We start from the raw sequence: 18,999 nt of genomic DNA, 5'->3' as shown, positions 1-18,999 counted from the left end.
TAACTGCCTGAAATTGACATTTCCAAATGATATAATGTCACACTGTATTCCACAATGTTAATTTACAGAGCGCATAGCAGTCATTAAATCACTGTTACAGATTCCAAAACCTTTTCAGGAAGTAATATTTGATAACTGGAGGTGGCCAGTGTCTGCATGTAATACATAATCTGATCAAGGCTGATTATGAAAAGGCCACTCATAATCAGACTGAACAAGCACTGATCTCTCTGTCTGTCTGACCGCAGCTGAGAGCAGGATTTATCTGTGCTGGCAGCCTGGCACGTCCTTAAAACTCTCACATGAATGAAATAAATTACAATGCTGGCTCTCAATTTCCGTGCCAGCAGGGATGATTTCCTTATGGCTTCTGCAAAGCATTTTACACAGCAGTGCTATATCCTAGAGGTCAAATGAAAGATTTCAGTTGGTTTTCCACTTAAAATGCAATGTCACAAACCTAATACAAAGAATAAAATCACAATTCTCAGATAAACAACCCATCAAACTACATTAATGACATATTCAGTTTCCAATCAAGGGTTCTCGCGTCAGTCAAAAGCTCCATGTCGGGTACCAATCCTGGGAATTAATAGATTTAAATGGATTATGCTTTGTGTCCAAGACAAAAACGTTCTGGGATTTGAATGAACATCCTTGATCCTAGTTTGTGCCAGGGCTGTATTACTCGAGTCCGGACTTGGACTCGAGTCCGGACTCGAGACATTTTTCTATCGTCTCGGACTTGTCTCGGACTCGGTGGTGTTTGCACTCGGACTTGTCTCGGACTTGGTCATTGGACTCGCTGTCGAGTCCAGCAAAAAAAAAAAAAAAATTCTCCTTCAAAACAGCTGCTGCCATTTGCATGTCGCGACTGAAAACGCATGGAAAACGCTAGGCGCGCCGCTTTCTCCTTTTTTCCAAAGCACTCTGTAGCCTGCGCTCTATGCTTGCGCTCCAGTGGCGTCTGCTGCTGCTGCTAAGAAAACCATCACCCATGCTATCCATGAAGACGCACAAGTTTCAGCAAAAAATAAATGGATTTCCAGCACTAAAAATCCATTGCAATAGCTCTGCTAATAAATTAATTTTAAAAATGGCTATCCTTGTACAGCTATGATCACCTGTTTCTCCATCTTGGCTTAGCTTTCAATTTTGTTATGGAAAGGATGTGCATGACCACTGGCGCACTTGTTGCGTTCTGAAATGTTTAGATGTTTCTAATTTAATTTTCTACCTGTTAGATTGTGTTTTATTTACGTCTACACATAGGTAGCCTAAATTTACCAATAATGAAATACTTATTAATGTTGTACAGTATAGGGGTTGCAAGACTACTGATTTCTACTAGTCGATTTTTTATTTTATTTTAGTTACTCAACTTCTCGTGGTTCATGCTATTGTAAATGAAAACACATTAAATCGTTTTTTTTAATCAATAAACGCTTATTAATTTATAGCCTTATGCAACCAATTACATATGTAAATTTGCAAAACTTTATAATTATGACATTACATATTAAAATTTTCATGTAACAGCCAGTATTTGTAGCAATCACAACATTTTTCGTATCTGCATTCGGATACAACGTCGTACAGTTACTTGACAAGACCGTTATGACTTTTTATCTTTTTTTCATAGGTTATCACTGAAGTAAAAAACAAGTATGTCGTGTTAAAACAAAAATAACTATTAATTTCTAAAATGATATTTATCATGCAAGCAGAGAGATGTCATGACAAACATTTAGTGATCATTTGAACACGACTGAATCCATTCAATGTGCACATTTTCATTACGCAGAACTCTTTAAGCAAGTCTCAATGTTTAGTGAACTTCACTAAACAAATGTGGGTGTGCCGCGCAAACCAGCAAAAGATAAAGATGCAAACATGTAGGACAAGTAGAAAATGTATCCGTATCTACGCTAATTATTATCCTACTCTTGAGAGAGAACTGGTTTGGTTTTTAAGAGACTGAGACCCGCAACGCGGCTGTTTGATTGTTGAGCGCGCTGTGCTTATTCCATTCATTCGTATCATATCGTAGCCTAAGGTTTAAATCATTGCCTTTTAAATATATACAAATAATATAACGTGTATGATGTATTATTATAGGTGATATTACTCCTGCCAAGCTCTGATTTCTGAGAGATGCACAGAGAGGAAACACTAATGCGGTGTTTGATTTGTGCTCTTTTCGCTCATAAAGTTTACATTCATTCACTTCACACTCGTGACTATAGAGGTCTGTGTATACTATTGCGCTGATCACATGACTCAGCTGTTATCTAGCAAACACCGACTGTGCCAGCTTCAGCCGATTCTTCAGGCAGAATTCGTCCGTTATTCGTTTTTGAAGCCATTATCCAGGTATTAGGCTTTAGGCACACGCCTAATTATTACATTACATATTTTATTTTTACATGCAACATAGATAAGGTCATAGAAAGTAACAGCTCCACGCAATATTGTAATCCTAAAATTCACGCACTTGCAAAACTCTTTGTATGCATTATGGTTTATACATGCTCGAGTAGTCGTTTGTTTCCGACAAGCCCTAGTACAGTATTACAAAAATTTCGCTGTATTTATGTGCGCATGCCCAGTAGAGCCAAACGTATCCCTTCTAGCCTTAACTGCGCGCATTGTCATATCCCGAGCTTTGCGTGTGTGTGCTGCGCCAAGGCATCAGTCATTTTAATTTTTGACCACAGACATAATGTCAGCAACAGCAGCATTATAAAGTAAATAAAATGTAATAAAGTACATAAAAAATAATTTGACCCTACAGCTCCAATCTCGGTCCTGGAGGGCCGGTGTCCTTTAGAGTTTAGCTCCAACCCTAATTAAACACACTTGAACCAGCTAATCAAGCTCTTACTAGACACACTAGAAAACATCCAGATAGTGTTAAGGCCAGTTGGACCTAAACTCTGCAGGGCACTGGCCCTCCAGGATTTAGTTTGGAGACCCCTGTCCTACAGAGTTGTTACTTTGCACATGCTTTTGATCATTTACAAATAATAATGTAAAATTATTTTCTTAGAATAGGATGCTGTCTCTCGCATCACATACATTAGTTACGTAAGTGGTCTTGAAGAGGATCCTTTTTTTCTCTCATTTGGACTCGGTCTTGACTTGGACTCGAAACTTTTGGACTTGGACTTGACTTGGACTCGAACCTCTTTGGACTCGGTCTTGACTTGGACTCGAAACTTTTGGACTTGGACTTGACTTGGACTCGACAAAGCTGGACTTGACTACAGCTCTAGTTTGTGCCCCATTTGAAATCATTTTAGCTAGTAACATTTGTCACCCAACTGAATACCACAAATAGAACTCGAAGCATAACTGACCACAGAAACTTTCTTTGAGAGAAAACAGCAATAGATAAATGCAAGAGATAATGAACAGTCATTTGAAGCAATTTCAGTGATCTTTATTTTATGCAATAAAATATTTTCTATAAAAACTTTATTAAATTACCCACAGTATGAAAGTGTTTTATAAACATGTTAAAGTGCTCAAGTTCAAAATAAATAAATGTAAAACTCCATTTTAAAAATAGAAAACATAAATCACATTTTTGATACAATGTCAAAAATATTTTCCACAGCATGCAAGGTTTAATAAACATTTCCACAGTATATGCGAGATATTTACGCACATTTGTCGAGTTGCCAAATATTATTTAAATATATAAGATAGGCTACGTTTGAGTGCTCAGAGAAGCACTCTGTGATCGTGGGACAGCGTTTCAGTCAGTATGTGCTAAACTGGTCAGCAATCAAAGTTCGTAGTTGTAAGTTTGTACAGACGCAGTGTAAACCAGCACATTCAGTCACACACGTGAATGCAGTAGTTGTCGCCGTTATTATTGTCCCACAGAGCAGCACTGAACGCAGCCGGAAAGTAAGAGACGCAGAACTCGATGCGCTCCCGCGGGTCTAACCGCTCTGGGACGCGGATGTTAAACTCAAACACGTCGGTTCCAGGTTCCCCGTAACTCTGATCCAGGTAAGTACACGCCACGTCCTGGTGACTGCGCCAGGTGTCGAAAGTTATACGGATTTGCACCGCTTTCTCAAAGCAGACGTTCTTGACGCGCACGGTGCCGAGGATGGAGCACCTGGTGACGTGACAGCTCTCCAAAACAACCATGTGATCTTGAAGCCGACTCCTGAACGCCTGGAAATCTCTACAAGGCTGCTCGAACCCAAGCCTCAACCGCGAAGCATTATTAACAGTCTCTTTAGCGCAGCTCGGCTTCTTCTTCAGCCGTGGTGTTTTCAGCGGTTCACGCGGGATCTTGTCCTCTTTCTCGGAGAACAGGCGCACCGTGATGAGCGAAAGTCCTTTGGCGTCCGCAAACGCGACGCGTTTTTCCCTGCGGCTGCTTTTCTTGGCTGTGTGGAGGCCTGTGGAAGGGGAGTGTCTGTACTCGAACACCGGCTGATGGGCGAGGCAGGGCCGCAGGGGTTTGGGCGAAGACACGGCGAGCAGGTGGTTGATGTTTGGTGATCCTCTGCACCTGAAGCCCACGGTCATGTCCACAGACCTCACGGACACCGGCGGGCCAAACCTCGACATCACACTGCAGGGGCAGAAACACCACAAAATGATGACTTGCATGCTTTTTACTTTATAGTCTCATTTTACAGGGTCCCAACACTTTTTAACCAATGAATGTGTGTTTTCAGCCCTGTTTGCACGCACTCACAAACAATGACTTCAAGTTGAAGAAACATTTTTTATATTTATACTAAAAATAAATATTGAATAAATAAACACTAATTACAAAAAAATCACTTTTCATTACTTATTGAGGCCTGGAAACCACACTTTTTGAAATTCCTCCAGTATTTTCTTTTTTTTTTTTTTTTTCTTTTTTTTTTTTTTGTGACTGTGGAAACCCTGGCTTTAGTAGGTTATCTTATTCAGACAATAAACTTACTTTGCACAAGTCATCTTCAGCATGTAATAGTGAAATCGTCCTGCAGAATTATTATTTCCTTTCCTCCCAAAGTGGTCGCACACTTTAAATGCTGATGCTGTAAAAACAGACATAAGTGGTTTTAACAATTTCAAGTTATTTAATCAATATATATTTTTTTAATAAAACATGAGGAAAAAACAAATCTTACTGTGCTTTCATTTAATCATTGGATTATCCTATGAAATCTTTTTTTTTAATATTTTTTGTTTAGTTTTTTGTATTGTAGGACATAAGTTTGAGATGCCTCGGTCTACCTGCTCAGCTGAGCTTCAGGAAGCATTGTGTGAAAGCTTGCGTCACTTCGTCTTTTATAGTAGCTTGATCCCTCCTCCAAACTCAAGCCAATGAGCTTTTCAAAGACCGGATAAGACTTAACCAGCTATTTATGACCTGATCTGTGGGCTAAAGAGTAGGAGACTAAATCCTAGGGAAAATATATGGATGCTTGACAAATATCAGGAACATGAATTTTAAAAAATCATTAAGATTTTAGGTTATCATTCATATCAATGTTTAGGGAAAACAGCTATATTGAAGGTCTTGTGTCTTTTTTCTTTAATTTTTAAATTATTTAATTATATTATTATTATTATTATTATTATTTCTTAATTTATGTTTTATTTTATATCTATATTTTTTTCTGCAGGTGACTTAAATAGTCCTTCAGAGTGACAAATGAATTCTTCAAGTTATAAATACGCCATGTGCTCTCAACTAATGTAAGTAAAAACTGCATCTTTAAACACTGTGTAGACTTTCAGCATATTATACAGCAAACCTTCACTGTTTGAAATTTCATTTATAGCCTAAAGGAATAAAGTGAAGTTTATTTAGCAAGTAAATTACTCTTACAGGGAATATCTGACAAATGAGCAAGAAAAAAAATCTGCACAAATGCATTGATTATTTATTTATTTATTTACAAAAAAGAGCTTCGTGAAAAATTTCCAACAAATCTGGAAAAACAGTGATGATATTTCTATTGTGATTTATGTAAATGTCATGAAATTAATGTAATTATGCCTTAGGACAATCAGGAAATGCATGAAAACTCGAGGCCATCTACCCATAAAACAACCCAGTGAGCATGATTTTAAACCTCATTAGGCTTTCATTCTTCATGATTGAGCTTCTTTTACAAAGAGAGACAGAGCAAGAGAGAAAATTACCATATAGCTGCCATATCAGACCTGTAGTTAGGCACGTAGCGCACATAAATGTGGTTTGAACCCTTGCCAGTCATTGCCTCAAAAACAGAAATGCCAAACTGACTCAATGACGGTTTGCTTAACCAATTCTAGCTATAAGCAAAAATAACTTGGTAATGGTAAGCAGTGCAAATGACATTCATGGCCAAATATATGGGCACGAATGCATACTAAAGAAGCCAGTCTGGGCCTAAACATTGCAATATTTCACATGGAAGAGTCTACTAAATATAGTAGTGTTGCAGTGTAAAATCACATTGACATGATCAGACATGAAGATTCTTGGGGTGTTTTGGGGGAAAGCATCAAACTAAAACTAACATCACAGAGTTAAGATGAGGTACAAGTCTGGATGTGACATCTCTTAGTTGTTTTTTTTTTAGGCTGAAAATGCATGATAATCAAATTGACAGAAATGCACTGCTGTGCGGTTCTTTGAAACGCTGCCTCGGTCGACTGCTTCCTGCTGCGATGACTTCATGCAGATCTGTGGGTGTCAAAATATCTAAGATCAGTGTTTCCAAAGCCTTTTTTGTCTCATGCACTGTCACAAAACCATCAGCGAGGCTCAAGAAACCCTAAATCATCACCAAACCTGAAATGTGCTTGTATTAATTCATAATGGATATCATTTAGCATCATCAGAAACACCATTATAATACTCATTATTGCAATGATTCACTTTTGAACTTGAAACTGTAGCAAAGAATCTCATTTCATAACTGCCTTTAGTTTGCTAGCAAACTTCCATTGTATTTTTTGGAACAGCATAAGCAGTGTTTTATATGTCTGTAATGCAAGTTTACAGATGTCTTGTTTGTATTCCTGATTATTGGGTGATGTGTGCACTTCCAGTGCCTCAAAACAAAAGACTATTCATTCCAGTATTTGTATAATGCATTAGCCAATAGCTGGATTCTGACCTAGTTTACGAAAACAGATGAACAGTTCTGTGTAATTTCTGCCAGATCTGATGATGGATGGCGTGGGCTTCCTGTCACTCTAGGGTTAAAGGAAGTCACTGTGAAATCGGAAGCTGTGACAGGGGTTAATAAGCTAGCTTGAGTTTACAAAAAACCCACATTACCAAGAACTATGTTAATTGACGTCAACAAACTCTGGGTGTGGTTGTCTGACCAAAAGTAGCTGATAAAAATATAACAGCAATTCTGTTATATTTTTGAGGGGATATTTCACCCAAAAATGTACATCTTGTCATCATTTAGATGTTGTTCCAAACCAGTATGAAAGGTGTGGGGTTTTTTTGTCTTGTTTTGTTTTTCAATACAATGAAAGTCAGTGGGGTCCAATATTATCTTGTTCTGGACCGCATTGACTTTCATTATATTTTCAAATTTTTATACAGATTTGGAGCGACTGTAAATGATGACAGAATTTAAATGCTTGAACTATGCCCTCAAAGGACATTTAATAATAAATTGGCAAGCGTATCTATTACTTTCATTGTATGAACAAAAAGAGTTCACATTCTTTAAAATATCTTCCTTTGTGTTCCACAGAAGAAAATTATACAGGTTTGGAAAGACATGAGGGTGAGTAAATGATGACAACATTTTTTTGGGGAAATAGTAATATAAATACATTAAATACAATATGAACGTGATATTTGTATTAATCCAGTGATAAAGATATGTTTTGTCCTGCACAACAAAACTAACTGTGTATATATAGTGACTTATAGGGATAGTTCACCCAAAAATAGGAATATCCTCTTATTTTACTCAACCTCAGGCCATCCAAGATGTATAGGTGACTTTTTTCTTCTGTAGAACAGAATTTTATTTATTTATTTTAAGCTAAAAACTGTGGTGCTTTGTGATTCATGAAATGCAAGTCAGTGCCTACCAAAAAAAAAAAAAAAAAAAAAAAGGTCAAAAGAAGTGTATCAGGCAACACAAAATTAATATCTATGGTTTATCTTATGAAGCGAACAGATCAGTCTGTGCAAGAAACTGAACATTATTTATGAATCCATAGCCTCAGGCAAACAGTGATGTTTCACGAGAATTATTCCTCCAGCAGTCACTGAACTGAGGAAACAGTTCACACCCGGACCAAAGACCGATGAGGCGGTGATATGTGCAAACGTGAATGAAGAGGCAGAATTAAACACTTAATGGTTCCTTAGTGTTTATTCACATAATATGCTTTAGACATGTAACTCCTCTGCATTTCACATCATTATCGTGTTTTAATAATATTGTGTATATGTTACATCATTGTGTGATTACATAAACACAGTGGTGAATTTCTGAAAGAACCAGTTTGCGGTAAAGAATCAGATTTCCCCGTTGCCTGAGGGTATGGATTACAAGTAGCATGTTGTAAATGTAATGTTCAGTTTCTTGCACGGACTGATCGTTTCACTTCATAAGACCTCAATATATTGTCAGGAGCAATTAGGATTGCTTTTGTGTTGCCTGATTAGTTTTTTGACTCAGTAGTCATTGACTTGCTCTTTATGAATCAGTAAGATCCAGTTTCAGTTAAAAACTTTAACTTTACTGTTCTGCCGAAGAAAAATAATCTGAATCTTGGATGGCCTGAGGATGAGTAATTTAACAGCAATTTTTCATTTTAAGGTGAACTGTCCCTTTAAGATGCATTCACATTTACTGCTGCTCAACAAACGTTCGAAGGCAAAATCCAGTCAGTATGAATCCATAATTTTGGGAGTCAAATCATGAAGAAAACAGTCATTCATGTTCAAGTAGGCCTCTTGAATTCTTCACGCTGACCAACAGAAATCGGCTTGTTTGTGACTTTTGTGTGAGCTGTGCTTCATACATTTCATACAATAGACAGTTTTTTCCTCTGTGAAATTGTGCTGAAATATCACTAATGTGTCTGCGGTTTTACTCATCGTGTTACTCTTTACCAGTTACAACCAGTTTACGTCGCATTAAGGGGCGTTGACCGTATGATTTACACATGCTTCAGTATTAGCTGGCTACATTTCCATGATTCAAATGTTAATCTTGATGTGAATCATGATTCTAGATGAGATTTCCACCTGTGTTCCACCACATTTCACAACACTGAAATTACAATAAAACACTTCTACTGCTAGTTCAAGCCTGTAGGCAGAGGTTTCGGCATGTGAAGCCACCACAGGTGTATAATTCACATAAACACTGAGGAATGATCACATACAGTGCACAACACTGGAGGAGTGGTAAGAGTGTCAGCACAGGATATGGAGCAATAGGTGTATTTCTCAGGGTGGAATAAGAAAGGGCAAAGCGTGAGATCAGGCAATGTTATCTTCTGCAGAGTCAGGTCACAAAGGTGAACGCAGGGCATAGTGGCTTTTATTTACCTCGAACATTAGAGCGATGTGTGGTTTCATGAGAATTCAGCTGAAATCACCACTTGCTGATTTAAATAATACTGAATGAATAATATTGGACCCACTAAAATCAGGGCATTTTAACCCCATAACACCTGATATATAAATCTATAATTTTTTAAATGGAATGGTTTATTGAAACTTTGGACAAAGTATATAAACATCTAAAAAAGTATAAAGTTGCATATATGTTTTATGTTTTGTATCATATTTGATAAATCAGGCTTTTATGGCCCTTATAATATTATATAAGAGAAAATGGAACTCATTATGAAATTCATAATTATGGGGCGGTTTTCCACTTTTTTGCACAGACCCAAACCATAACATAAAATACAATAAAATATAAAATGAAAGTGCAATAAAAATGCAAAGATGACTGAGATATGAACAAATAAATTTTATAATCAAGTACATCAAAGTTGCTTCAGTTCAATAAGTGTTCACCTTACTAATAATATAAAAGTTATTCTTATGTATAATTTATAAGAATTTCACAGCAAAAAGCCGTGAATCACAGGCTGAAGGGGGATTTTTTTTTTTTTTTTTTTTTTTACAATTACAGGTCTTAAAGTATGAATTGTTATTCAGACGAAATAAGGCATGTAATAGATTGGGTACAATAGGTATTTCTGCAAAGTTTTATCATGTCTTATCACAGAAATTGATGCATCAAACATGACATAATAACCTTTATCTAGTTATTAAAAATTCAATTAGACAAATTCTGCTTTAGTCATCCTGAAATTGAACTTTTAAAGTGTGTTTCAAAGTACTTATAAATGCACTCAGAATAGAATGATAGAATTTTGATTTCGAAACACAAAAACTGGTGACTCCTATAATAAAATACAAGATACCCATCGCTGAAGTATGTCACTATAAATGTGTTTTTCAGAAACTGAGGATCAAAATTATTTTAAGTTGTAATTGACATTATGCCATAAATCCTGTTGACAGACTTACAGAGTCAGATCATTCTAGCAGCAAGCTATAATATACAACAAAACAGCATGCAGCAAACAACACAAAAAACATGGTGGCCCAGTATAGAAACATAAATAATGCAATTTTATTCTAACACACCAGCAAAACCCCAATGACCATTTAAACGACCGCATACATCCAAACCAGCAACTTCCCATTTACAGAGAAAACCACAGCTTCCGCTTCAGAGCAAGCGTGTCAGGTTCACCAGTTTCTGATCAGACTGCAATAACTGAGCTGTCAATTAGTGATGAAATATTGCAGGGAGGTTGCAATAACCCAAGACAATCCAAACAACCAGAATACACAGAAGAATGTTTGTTCTTATAGATTACTTTCAAAGTCAACAATAACAATCTATACTGCTTTCATGTCAGTTTCATGATGAGAATGAGCCATTTTAAAATAGAAATGCTTTTAGATTCAGAGATGCAGACATGCTCAGGGTCCAGACTGGATCTGTAATGAAGCTGGGATACTATGTTTCAGGCGGATGGGTGTTCAAGCATGTAAGGGTGCTCCTCTGTGGCGTCTTCATTCCGTTCCTGAGGCTCTGCAGGTTTAAATGAGTTGCACTGCACCGCTGGCCACTAGAGGTGCTATAGTACGGTAACGCATCAGGTGCTGCGAACCTTTGTCCAAGTCCACAACATACTCCCTGAGAGAGACAACAGCAAAGATGTCTAAATAAATACTGTTTATAAACTCACTTTGCTATATCATCTCAGCCAGCTGATTAAAATGAAAACAAATGCTGTCTACTATAGGACATTGTGCATTTTGATAAGAAAATCCATGGCATTTTATTAATTTAAATTCATTTTTGTGTTTGGTTATGAGGCAGCAAGCTCTGTTCCAAAAACTAGAGAGCATCTTTGCTGTCTCCTGCCCACAAGCCACTGCCCTCTGACACCAACCAGATTAGTGATCATCCAGTATGGGATTTTCAGCGTGTGACTGCTGAATGAAAAGGATGGTGTTCTTACCTCTGCTCGTCCGTCTCAGGCTCCACCAGGATATTCTCCTGCCTCTCTTTCACTCTCAGGAACACAAACGAGTCCAGACACGGCTCAGGAACTCACACAAACACACACATCCACCAATTAATCAACCAATCACTGCCACCTGATAAAACCTCATTCTCATTTGTAAGTCGCTTTGGATAAAAGCGTCTGCTAAATGATTAAATGTAAATGTAAATAAAACCACCATCTGGCTCAAAGCATCTGGAATCAAAAAATTAAATAAATAAATGACTAATATTACAAATACAGCTCCTGCTATCAACTAATAGTGAAATTGGTGATTACAGCATTCCATTCAGGTCTAGTCTGAAAAATGCAAGATGTTTTAACATTTCTGAAACCCTCTTATGCTCACCAAGGCTGTATTTATTTTTAAAAATACAGTAAAACAGTATTAGAATTTAAATCATTTTCTATTGTAATATACTTTAAAATGTAATTTATTCCTGTGATGTAGAGCTGAATTTTCAGCATCATTACTCTAGTCTTCAGAGTCACATGATCCTTCAGAAATCATTTGGATATGCTAATTTGCTATTCAAGAATTTTTTATTATTATTATTATTATTATTATCCATTCTAAAAACACTTGTGCTGCTTAATATTTTCGTGGAAACTGATACATTTCTTCCAGCATTCTATGACGAATATACAGTTCAAAAGATCAGCATTTATTTGAAATAGAAACTTTGGTAGGAATTTCAAAGTCCTTATGTTTACTTTTAATCAATTTAATGCAATCTTGCTCTATAAATTCTTTTAAACAAACAAACTTATTGACTGCAAACTTTTGAACAGTACTCTAAATGCTTTTCTGATCTATTTTTTTATATAAATGCAGTACACATTTGTACCTTACTTACCACTATAGGGTCCATAATACCTTGAAGGTACTGCCCCAGAGAGAGCTTTTGTACCTTTATTTGTTATGTGTTCACTGCCAATGTAATTCAAGTTATTTACTGTAAATTCCCGCTATCCAAATTAATGGATTTCTGTGAAGTTGTGTTGGTTAATTCTTAAAAAACAATGAAACGTTTCTCACCGGCCTTCAGCATGTCAATGCTCTGCAGGTTTGGGGGCATGTGTTTTAGAGCCACATTTCGGAGATACACCTCTGTGTTGGCCAGAAACCTGAACACACAACATATAATGTTTAGAGACCACACACATCACTTTGTGAATTATGTGAATTAGATGACTAACAGACAGTGCCAAATAACACTCAACGTTCTGCCCAAAACAGTCATTCTCAAAGAAATGAAGAGAACGTTCTGGCTCTGTTTGCACTTTACCACACCGTCTGTCTATCGGCTGACACGGACAACAGAGAGCATTCAGAATGAACTCACTCTTTAGCGAAGGCAAACTCTTCAGGAGAGAGAAATGAAGGATCTCCATCAGCCCGTGACTTTTCTTTCTCCAAAACATGAGGGAAAAACCTCTCTATCTGCAGATGAGACAACAACCATAAATGTATAAACAAGTACCTACAGTGCAGTTTACCTTTGCTTCATCTTAAAATCTTAAATACATCTTAAAGGGATACTCCACCCCAAAATGAAAATTGTGTCATTAATCACTTACCCCCATGTCGTTCCAAACCCGTAAAAGCTTCGTTCGTCTTCAGAACACAATTAAAGATATTTTGGATGAAAACCGGGAGGCCTTGTGACTGTCCCATAGACTGCCAAATAAATAACAGTGTCAAGGTCCATAAAAGGTATGAAAGTCGTCTTCAGAATACTCCATCTGCCATCAGACGTGCAATCTGGATTATATGAAGCGACAGGAACACTTTTTGTAAGCGAAGAAAACAAAAATAATGATTTTATTCAACAATTCCTTTGTCAACGGTCTTCTCTGCGTCTCTCCATATCACTGTATGCTCTTCTGTGTCATCCGTGCCACAAGTCACAAGCCTCCCGGTTTTCATCCAAAATATCTTAAATTGTGTTCCAAAGACAAACAGAGCTTTTACGGGTTTGGTAAAAAGCTGTCTGTGTAATACGTGTAGTTTAAGTCAATAAAATGACTGTGGAGTCATGTTCAGGATACCTTCTGCAGTCTTGAGCGCAGGTAGCTGCTCAGAACGAAGCGGATGCGATCGATCTCCATGCGATGCACACTGGCCTTCACATCACCTTTCCTCACCCGCTGCAGATTTTCCTCCTGCACACAAACATAAATGACTCATTGATAAGGAATTTAATGCTATATTTCATCCAGAATCTTTTTTAATAACATTTAAACATTTTAAGCATTTTTTTTTTTGATTTTCAAAATTCTAAAATTAAAATTATACATTTTTTTAATTCTTGCATAATAATTTTTTACACATGCTGCTAAATGTTTTCATGTTTCTTATTTTAACTTGAAAACCTAATACTGACCACACACAGCTGAATTTTTTAATTACATATGTTTATGATTTCTATATGTTTTTCCAATCTGTTCTTTAATATAAATGCTGAGGTGGACATCAAGATTTTTAAAAAATAAATAAACTCATAAATAAACATACCATGTGTGTGAGCTGCTCCATCACACACTCCACCAACTCTGACTTGTTCTCCATCAGTTCTGGAGAAAACTTCTCATTGAGCCAAGCCTGAAACACAAGAGATTGACTGAGACGCATTCAAAAACACTGCTCCTTGAAAACATGTGCAATAAGACTCATATTACAGACTCTATCTAATGCATGCATTTATTTTTCCAATTAATTACTCCCAAAAAGTACAGCATTTTTTACATACTAATGATTTTTTAGCAAAAGTTTGAGCTTAAAAACATACATTTGACTGAATTTCAATGCTTCTAATCAGTTTTGGACTTAGTTTTACACAGATGAGTCTACATATGAATTTCTTTCATTACATTCTACATGCTTCAGATTCTCCATCAAACAAATGTCCAGCATACAAGTGAACTCATTCAATACTGTTTAAAATAATCACAGGATGCAGCTCATATAATAGACATATAATAGCGAAAGTTTGGAAACACTATGACTTTTAAATGTTTTAATCAAGTCTATTCTGCTCTCCAAGGCTCACATTTGTGAGCTCAAAAACACAGTAAAAACAGTAATATTGTGAAACAGTTTTACAATTTCAAATTTCTAGTTGAATATATTTTAAAATACATATTTTTTCTGATTAAAGCTGAATTTTCAGCATCATTACTCCAGTCTTCAGTGTCACATGATCTTCAGAGATCATTCTAATATTCTGATTTGCTGCTCAAGAATATTTGTTTATTATCAATTACTGAAATCACTCAATATTTATGCAGAAACCATGAAACACTATCATTCAAATGTTTGGGGTATGTGTGTGTGTTTAATAGAAAATAATGCTTTTATTCAGCAAATATGCATTAAACTGATCAAAACTGACAGCAAAACATTTATAGTGTTACGAAAGATTGTATTTCACATAAATGTTGTTCTTTTGAACTTTCCATTCATCAAAAAATCAAACAGTTTCCACAAAATACTAACCAGCAAAAACAGTTTTAACATAAATAATAAGAAGAGCCACAATTAATAACTGAGCACCAATAATAAACAAACATCAAATCAGCATCTGAATGATCGTGTGACTCTGAAGACTGGAGTAATGATGCTGGAAATTCAGATTTGATCACAGAAATAAATGACATTTTATACATTTAAACAAAAAAACAATTACTTCAAATTATACTAATATTTCTCAATATAATATGCAAATAAATGCAGCCTTGCTGAACAGAAGAGACTTCTTTCAAACACATTACAAATCTTACTGTACTTTCATCTTAACATTTACATTGATGCATTTAGCAGACGCTTTTATCCAAAGCGACTTACAGTGCATTTAGGCTATACTTTATTTATTTATTTATTTATTACCAGTATGTGTTCCCTGGGGATTGAACCCACGACCTTCTGCGTGGGTCTTAAAGTAACTGTCAAATCTTAGCTTTTATGAAAACACGCCGCACTGTCAGCATGCAGTGTTGATTTCAGTGATTTCAGTGTGATTGTTGATTTGAGCAGCCGTTAGATGTAGTCTGACCTGCTCCAGTCTGGCGATGAGCTCCGCGGGGGTCATCGTCACTTCCTCCCGGCTCTCCTCTCCTCCGCTGAGATCACTGTCCGACACTCCTTCTGCCATCCTGACACCCTGCAGCCGCTTCAGACAGACACCGCTCTTCGAGTATCAGCGCAGCACCAAACTTCACAAGACACGCGGAATCAATCCCGAGCTCTGCGCTGTTTACATTCGCGCACGCGACCACCGCGGAACCTTCAGACGGAGACTTTCGCGCCAAAACAACAACAACAACGTGACGCCGCGATGACGTCAGCGTGTCCTCAAGCCGGTTAGAGTCGCGCGAGTCTGCGCAATGCGCGCCAAAACAAAAGATGAGGTGTTTTAATTAAAAATGTATTATTATTATTATTATTATTATTATTATTATTATTATTATTATTATTATTACTATTATTATTATTATTATAAACAAATGTAACAGAATGACAGTATAAAATATGCCAGGGAGCAAGACAATAATGTAATGAAACAGTTTTCATAGCTTTCTTATTAGAAGAGTCAGAAATCAAACACTTTTTTTTTTTAAGTTTTAAATCACATTTTTTTAATGAGTTTTAAATCTTCAAGATTTAAAAAATTCTAAAATTCTAAAGAAAGGCTTACGATTACAAAATTGACATTTATGTATAAAATATTTAGCCAGGAACAAAATAAGGTTGAATAAATAAAAAACACCGTTAACTCTCGTGTGTAACGTTAGCTATATCCACAACATTTCCTTATTTCAAAAAAAAAAAAAAAAAAAAAAAAAAAAAAAAAAAAAAAAAAAAAAAAAAAACTTAGTATATTAACAATACAATAAAAATAAAAAAAATCACAAAAGGAGCAAGTTACATCAAAGTCATCAGAGATAAACCTTTGTAGAAAACACTTTGTGTTTTAAAAAAGATGAGATGAGATGCGTGTTTTCTAGCGATATATCTATATATTCAATAATACAATTTTAATATATAATTTTAGTTCCCAATCGAAATAGAAAATTCAGATGTTGTGGAATTTTTGTTTTTGTACATTTTAGACATTGTTTAATACTGTCTCCACAAGACTGTAGCCCAAGATTAGATTTTTGCTGATTGCTTATGTTGTTTTCTAAATTAAAATTAAAATAATAATTAAAAAAACTTTATACTAAAACTTAATATTATACATATATAAAAAACGTTTTATTGATAATAGTAATACTTTTGCTGAATGGACACATTTTGACACATTTTCATTCGTCCAGACCGCTAGATGTCAGCATTGAGCTTCATATGAGGCGCGCAGCAGCAGCGGCGCATGCGCAGTGTCTCGCTCAGACCGGCGCCGCGCGTGTTTTGAGATCAGCGGCTCGCGCTGTTGATGTTGTTTACAGTCTTACAGTCTCAGGGGACTGGCTTCTCGAGGTAACTTACTTACTGCTCGATCAAAGGCTTTATTTTGTGTGCGTGTTTGGACGGTTAGCGCTGGAAAATACAGCTTGGGTCGAAGTGTTATCGCCTGTTTGAGGAGCACTTGCAGGAAATAGTTTGTTGCACACTAACAGTAATGGCATGGAAAAATAGATTTGCCTTTCATGCCAATTTCTGCCACATAAGCCAAAAATGACTAAGTACATCGTAATTGTGTTAATAATTACAAAATAGCATTCAAGAGATAAAAGTCGAGTCATAATTAAATCGAGTCATAATTATGATAACTCGAAATTATGACCAAAAAGTGTATCTTTTTATTATACTTATGAGGTCTTGTATCATAACTGTAAAATATAGACCAATAATTATAACAAAAGCATAATTAATTTGGCATTGAAATAACAAGGCATAATTATAAAAACTCAAATTATGATCAAAAAGTTATTTTTTGTTGTTGTTAAATTTATGACATCTCATGTCATAACTGTGACTTTCTCAGAAGTTTTACTTTTTGTCGTAATTTTTACTTGTGTCATGCTCATAATTATATCTTAGTATGTCATAATTTCAATTTATTTCATAATAATTGTTTTTTTTTCCCCTTAAGAGGCTGAAACGGGCTTCCAGTAGTACCTTTAAGTAGTTCAAGACAAATGATTTGCAAAAAAAATGTGGAGAACAACAGAAATAAAATGCTTGTGAACATTAATACGCCTTGCAAACGTGGTCTGTAATATTATTAATTTATAAACTTGTGTTCAGGCATCCCTACAGATGATGAGCAGGCCACCGGTCTGGAGTAGATCGTGTTAGAGGCATCCAAGAAAGGAACTTGTACTGTGTGCTATTGTACTGTTGTGGCTTCTTGTGAAATAAAGAGTGCTGTGTGAGCAAACAATGCTGTCTTCTTCACTAGGATCCATACAGCATCTTAAAACCGCAGGAGTATGCAGGCTCCAAACACGATTTGACATAAGAGCCCCTTAACAAGAACCCTCTTATTGTCTCCTCTGTAACCAACGAGAGGATTGCTGGTTGTGTTTGTAAGTGATAGTATAATTTAACCATCATTTTGATATCAGTTAAATTGTGTAGTCATACCAGTTCTATGTGTTTCTTATCAGTATGAGCCATCGTGACAACATAGTGATCTTTGGTCAAACCCATTAACCTCTGTGTCTGTTTTATGAAGATGAAGAGGACAAAACTGCAGTGGTTTGGTTTTGGTTACATCAGGGTGAGGCCCAGCGCTGCCCATGCTGTGGCTCTAACTACAAACTTGTTCCACACGAGTTACCCCACTGAAATATACACTTCACCGCAGAGGCAGCCTGGACACTCCCATACTGACTCAGACACCATAGATACTCTTATAATGCACAGTCCCCTTGGATGTTCCCTGTTCTGAAGAGTAGAATTGCACTTTATAGTGGCCTAGTTAATTGTTTCTCATTGGTTGCTTCACGAAAGCAGACTTAACATAAAGAAAACAGGCTTGCTTCAAATCTCGGCAGTGTTTTCCTAATTGTGAATGTTGGTTTCATTATTTTTAGAAGAGTCGTTTACATGCCCTGTTGTTTGCTGTGCAGTATCAGCTGCTTAAACACATTCCTGATTTTCCTTACAAATGCAATGCATTCCTTGCCCTGTTACATAAATGAGCTGTTACTTTTGCACATTCTTGCAAATGAGATAATGTCTACAGGCACTGTATTTGATTTTTTTCAATGTTTAGACAAAGATTGTACACTCCCAGTTATGTGGGACTTACTGTGAAAGTCTTGAGACTGTATGCTCTCTTTGTGGAACTATTCTTTAAAATAAATTTAGTGTTTCAACATGTGTGATGTGTCTTGTGTGCATCTCATTGCTAGAATCTTTGCAGCTGATTCACAGGAAGTGTCTTGAAGACCTGA

General features: G+C 36.3%; 2 protein-coding genes and 1 long non-coding RNA gene across 5 annotated transcripts; 1 reads left to right on the top strand and 2 right to left on the bottom strand.

Annotated features, from left to right (window-relative positions):
• Positions 1–3,420: 3,420 nt before the first annotated feature.
• On the bottom strand, positions 3,421–5,297 carry LOC109063509 (protein phosphatase 1 regulatory subunit 3C-like). Of its 2 annotated transcripts, none has more exons than XM_019080574.2 (3): positions 5,148–5,297; positions 4,958–5,054; positions 3,421–4,597 (listed from the first exon to the last, which is right to left on the bottom strand). In XM_019080574.2, the coding sequence occupies exons 2-3, from the start codon at positions 4,978–4,980 to the stop codon at positions 3,841–3,843; spliced, it is 780 nt and encodes a 259-aa protein (XP_018936119.1). In that variant the 5' UTR covers positions 4,981–5,054; positions 5,148–5,297; the 3' UTR covers positions 3,421–3,840. The 2 variants fall into 2 exon arrangements, with proteins under 2 accessions (XP_018936119.1, XP_042618671.1); XM_042762737.1 differs by having other exon boundaries at positions 5,254–5,288.
• Positions 5,298–5,395: 98 nt separating this feature from the next.
• LOC109063511 lies at positions 5,396–18,925 on the top strand. 2 transcript variants are annotated; one of them, XR_006160686.1, is made up of 4 exons: positions 5,396–5,536; positions 5,646–5,718; positions 17,846–18,126; positions 18,208–18,925. It is a non-coding gene; the product is annotated as an uncharacterized LOC109063511 (long non-coding RNA). The 2 variants fall into 2 exon arrangements; XR_002013241.2 differs by lacking the exons at positions 5,396–5,536; positions 5,646–5,718 and adding an exon at positions 15,929–17,074.
• On the bottom strand, positions 9,958–15,895 carry LOC109063510 (DNA replication complex GINS protein SLD5). The gene is made up of 7 exons (XM_019080575.2): positions 15,651–15,895; positions 14,114–14,200; positions 13,648–13,761; positions 12,942–13,039; positions 12,635–12,723; positions 11,551–11,641; positions 9,958–11,222 (listed from the first exon to the last, which is right to left on the bottom strand). The coding sequence occupies exons 1-7, from the start codon at positions 15,747–15,749 to the stop codon at positions 11,126–11,128; spliced, it is 675 nt and encodes a 224-aa protein (XP_018936120.1). The 5' UTR covers positions 15,750–15,895; the 3' UTR covers positions 9,958–11,125.
• Positions 18,926–18,999: the final 74 nt, after the last annotated feature.

Source organism: Cyprinus carpio, chromosome A8 (genome assembly GCF_018340385.1).
Source record: "Cyprinus carpio isolate SPL01 chromosome A8, ASM1834038v1, whole genome shotgun sequence".
In the NCBI taxonomy this organism is placed as follows: domain Eukaryota; kingdom Metazoa; phylum Chordata; class Actinopteri; order Cypriniformes; family Cyprinidae; genus Cyprinus; species Cyprinus carpio.
Note: the sequence above shows the minus strand (reverse complement) of the source record. Positions and strands in the feature narration are given on the sequence as shown.

Bases quoted from the DNA above. Each gene is read 5' to 3' on its own strand.
- LOC109063509 (XM_019080574.2), bottom strand. From the start codon at position 4,980: ATGCTGAAGATGACTTGTGCAAA. The intron at 4,598-4,957 runs GTAAGTTTATTG...CTGCCCCTGCAG, and splicing joins CTGAAGATGACTTGTGCAAA to TGTGATGTCGAGGTTTGGCC.
- LOC109063510 (XM_019080575.2), bottom strand. From the start codon at position 15,749: ATGGCAGAAGGAGTGTCGGACAGTGATCTCAGCGGAGGAGAGGAGAGC. The intron at 13,762-14,113 runs GTATGTTTATTT...GTTTGTGTGCAG, and splicing joins TGGAGCAGCTCACACACATG to GAGGAAAATCTGCAGCGGGT. The intron at 11,223-11,550 runs GTAAGAACACCA...TGTCTCTCTCAG, and splicing joins CCTGAGACGGACGAGCAGAG to GGAGTATGTTGTGGACTTGG.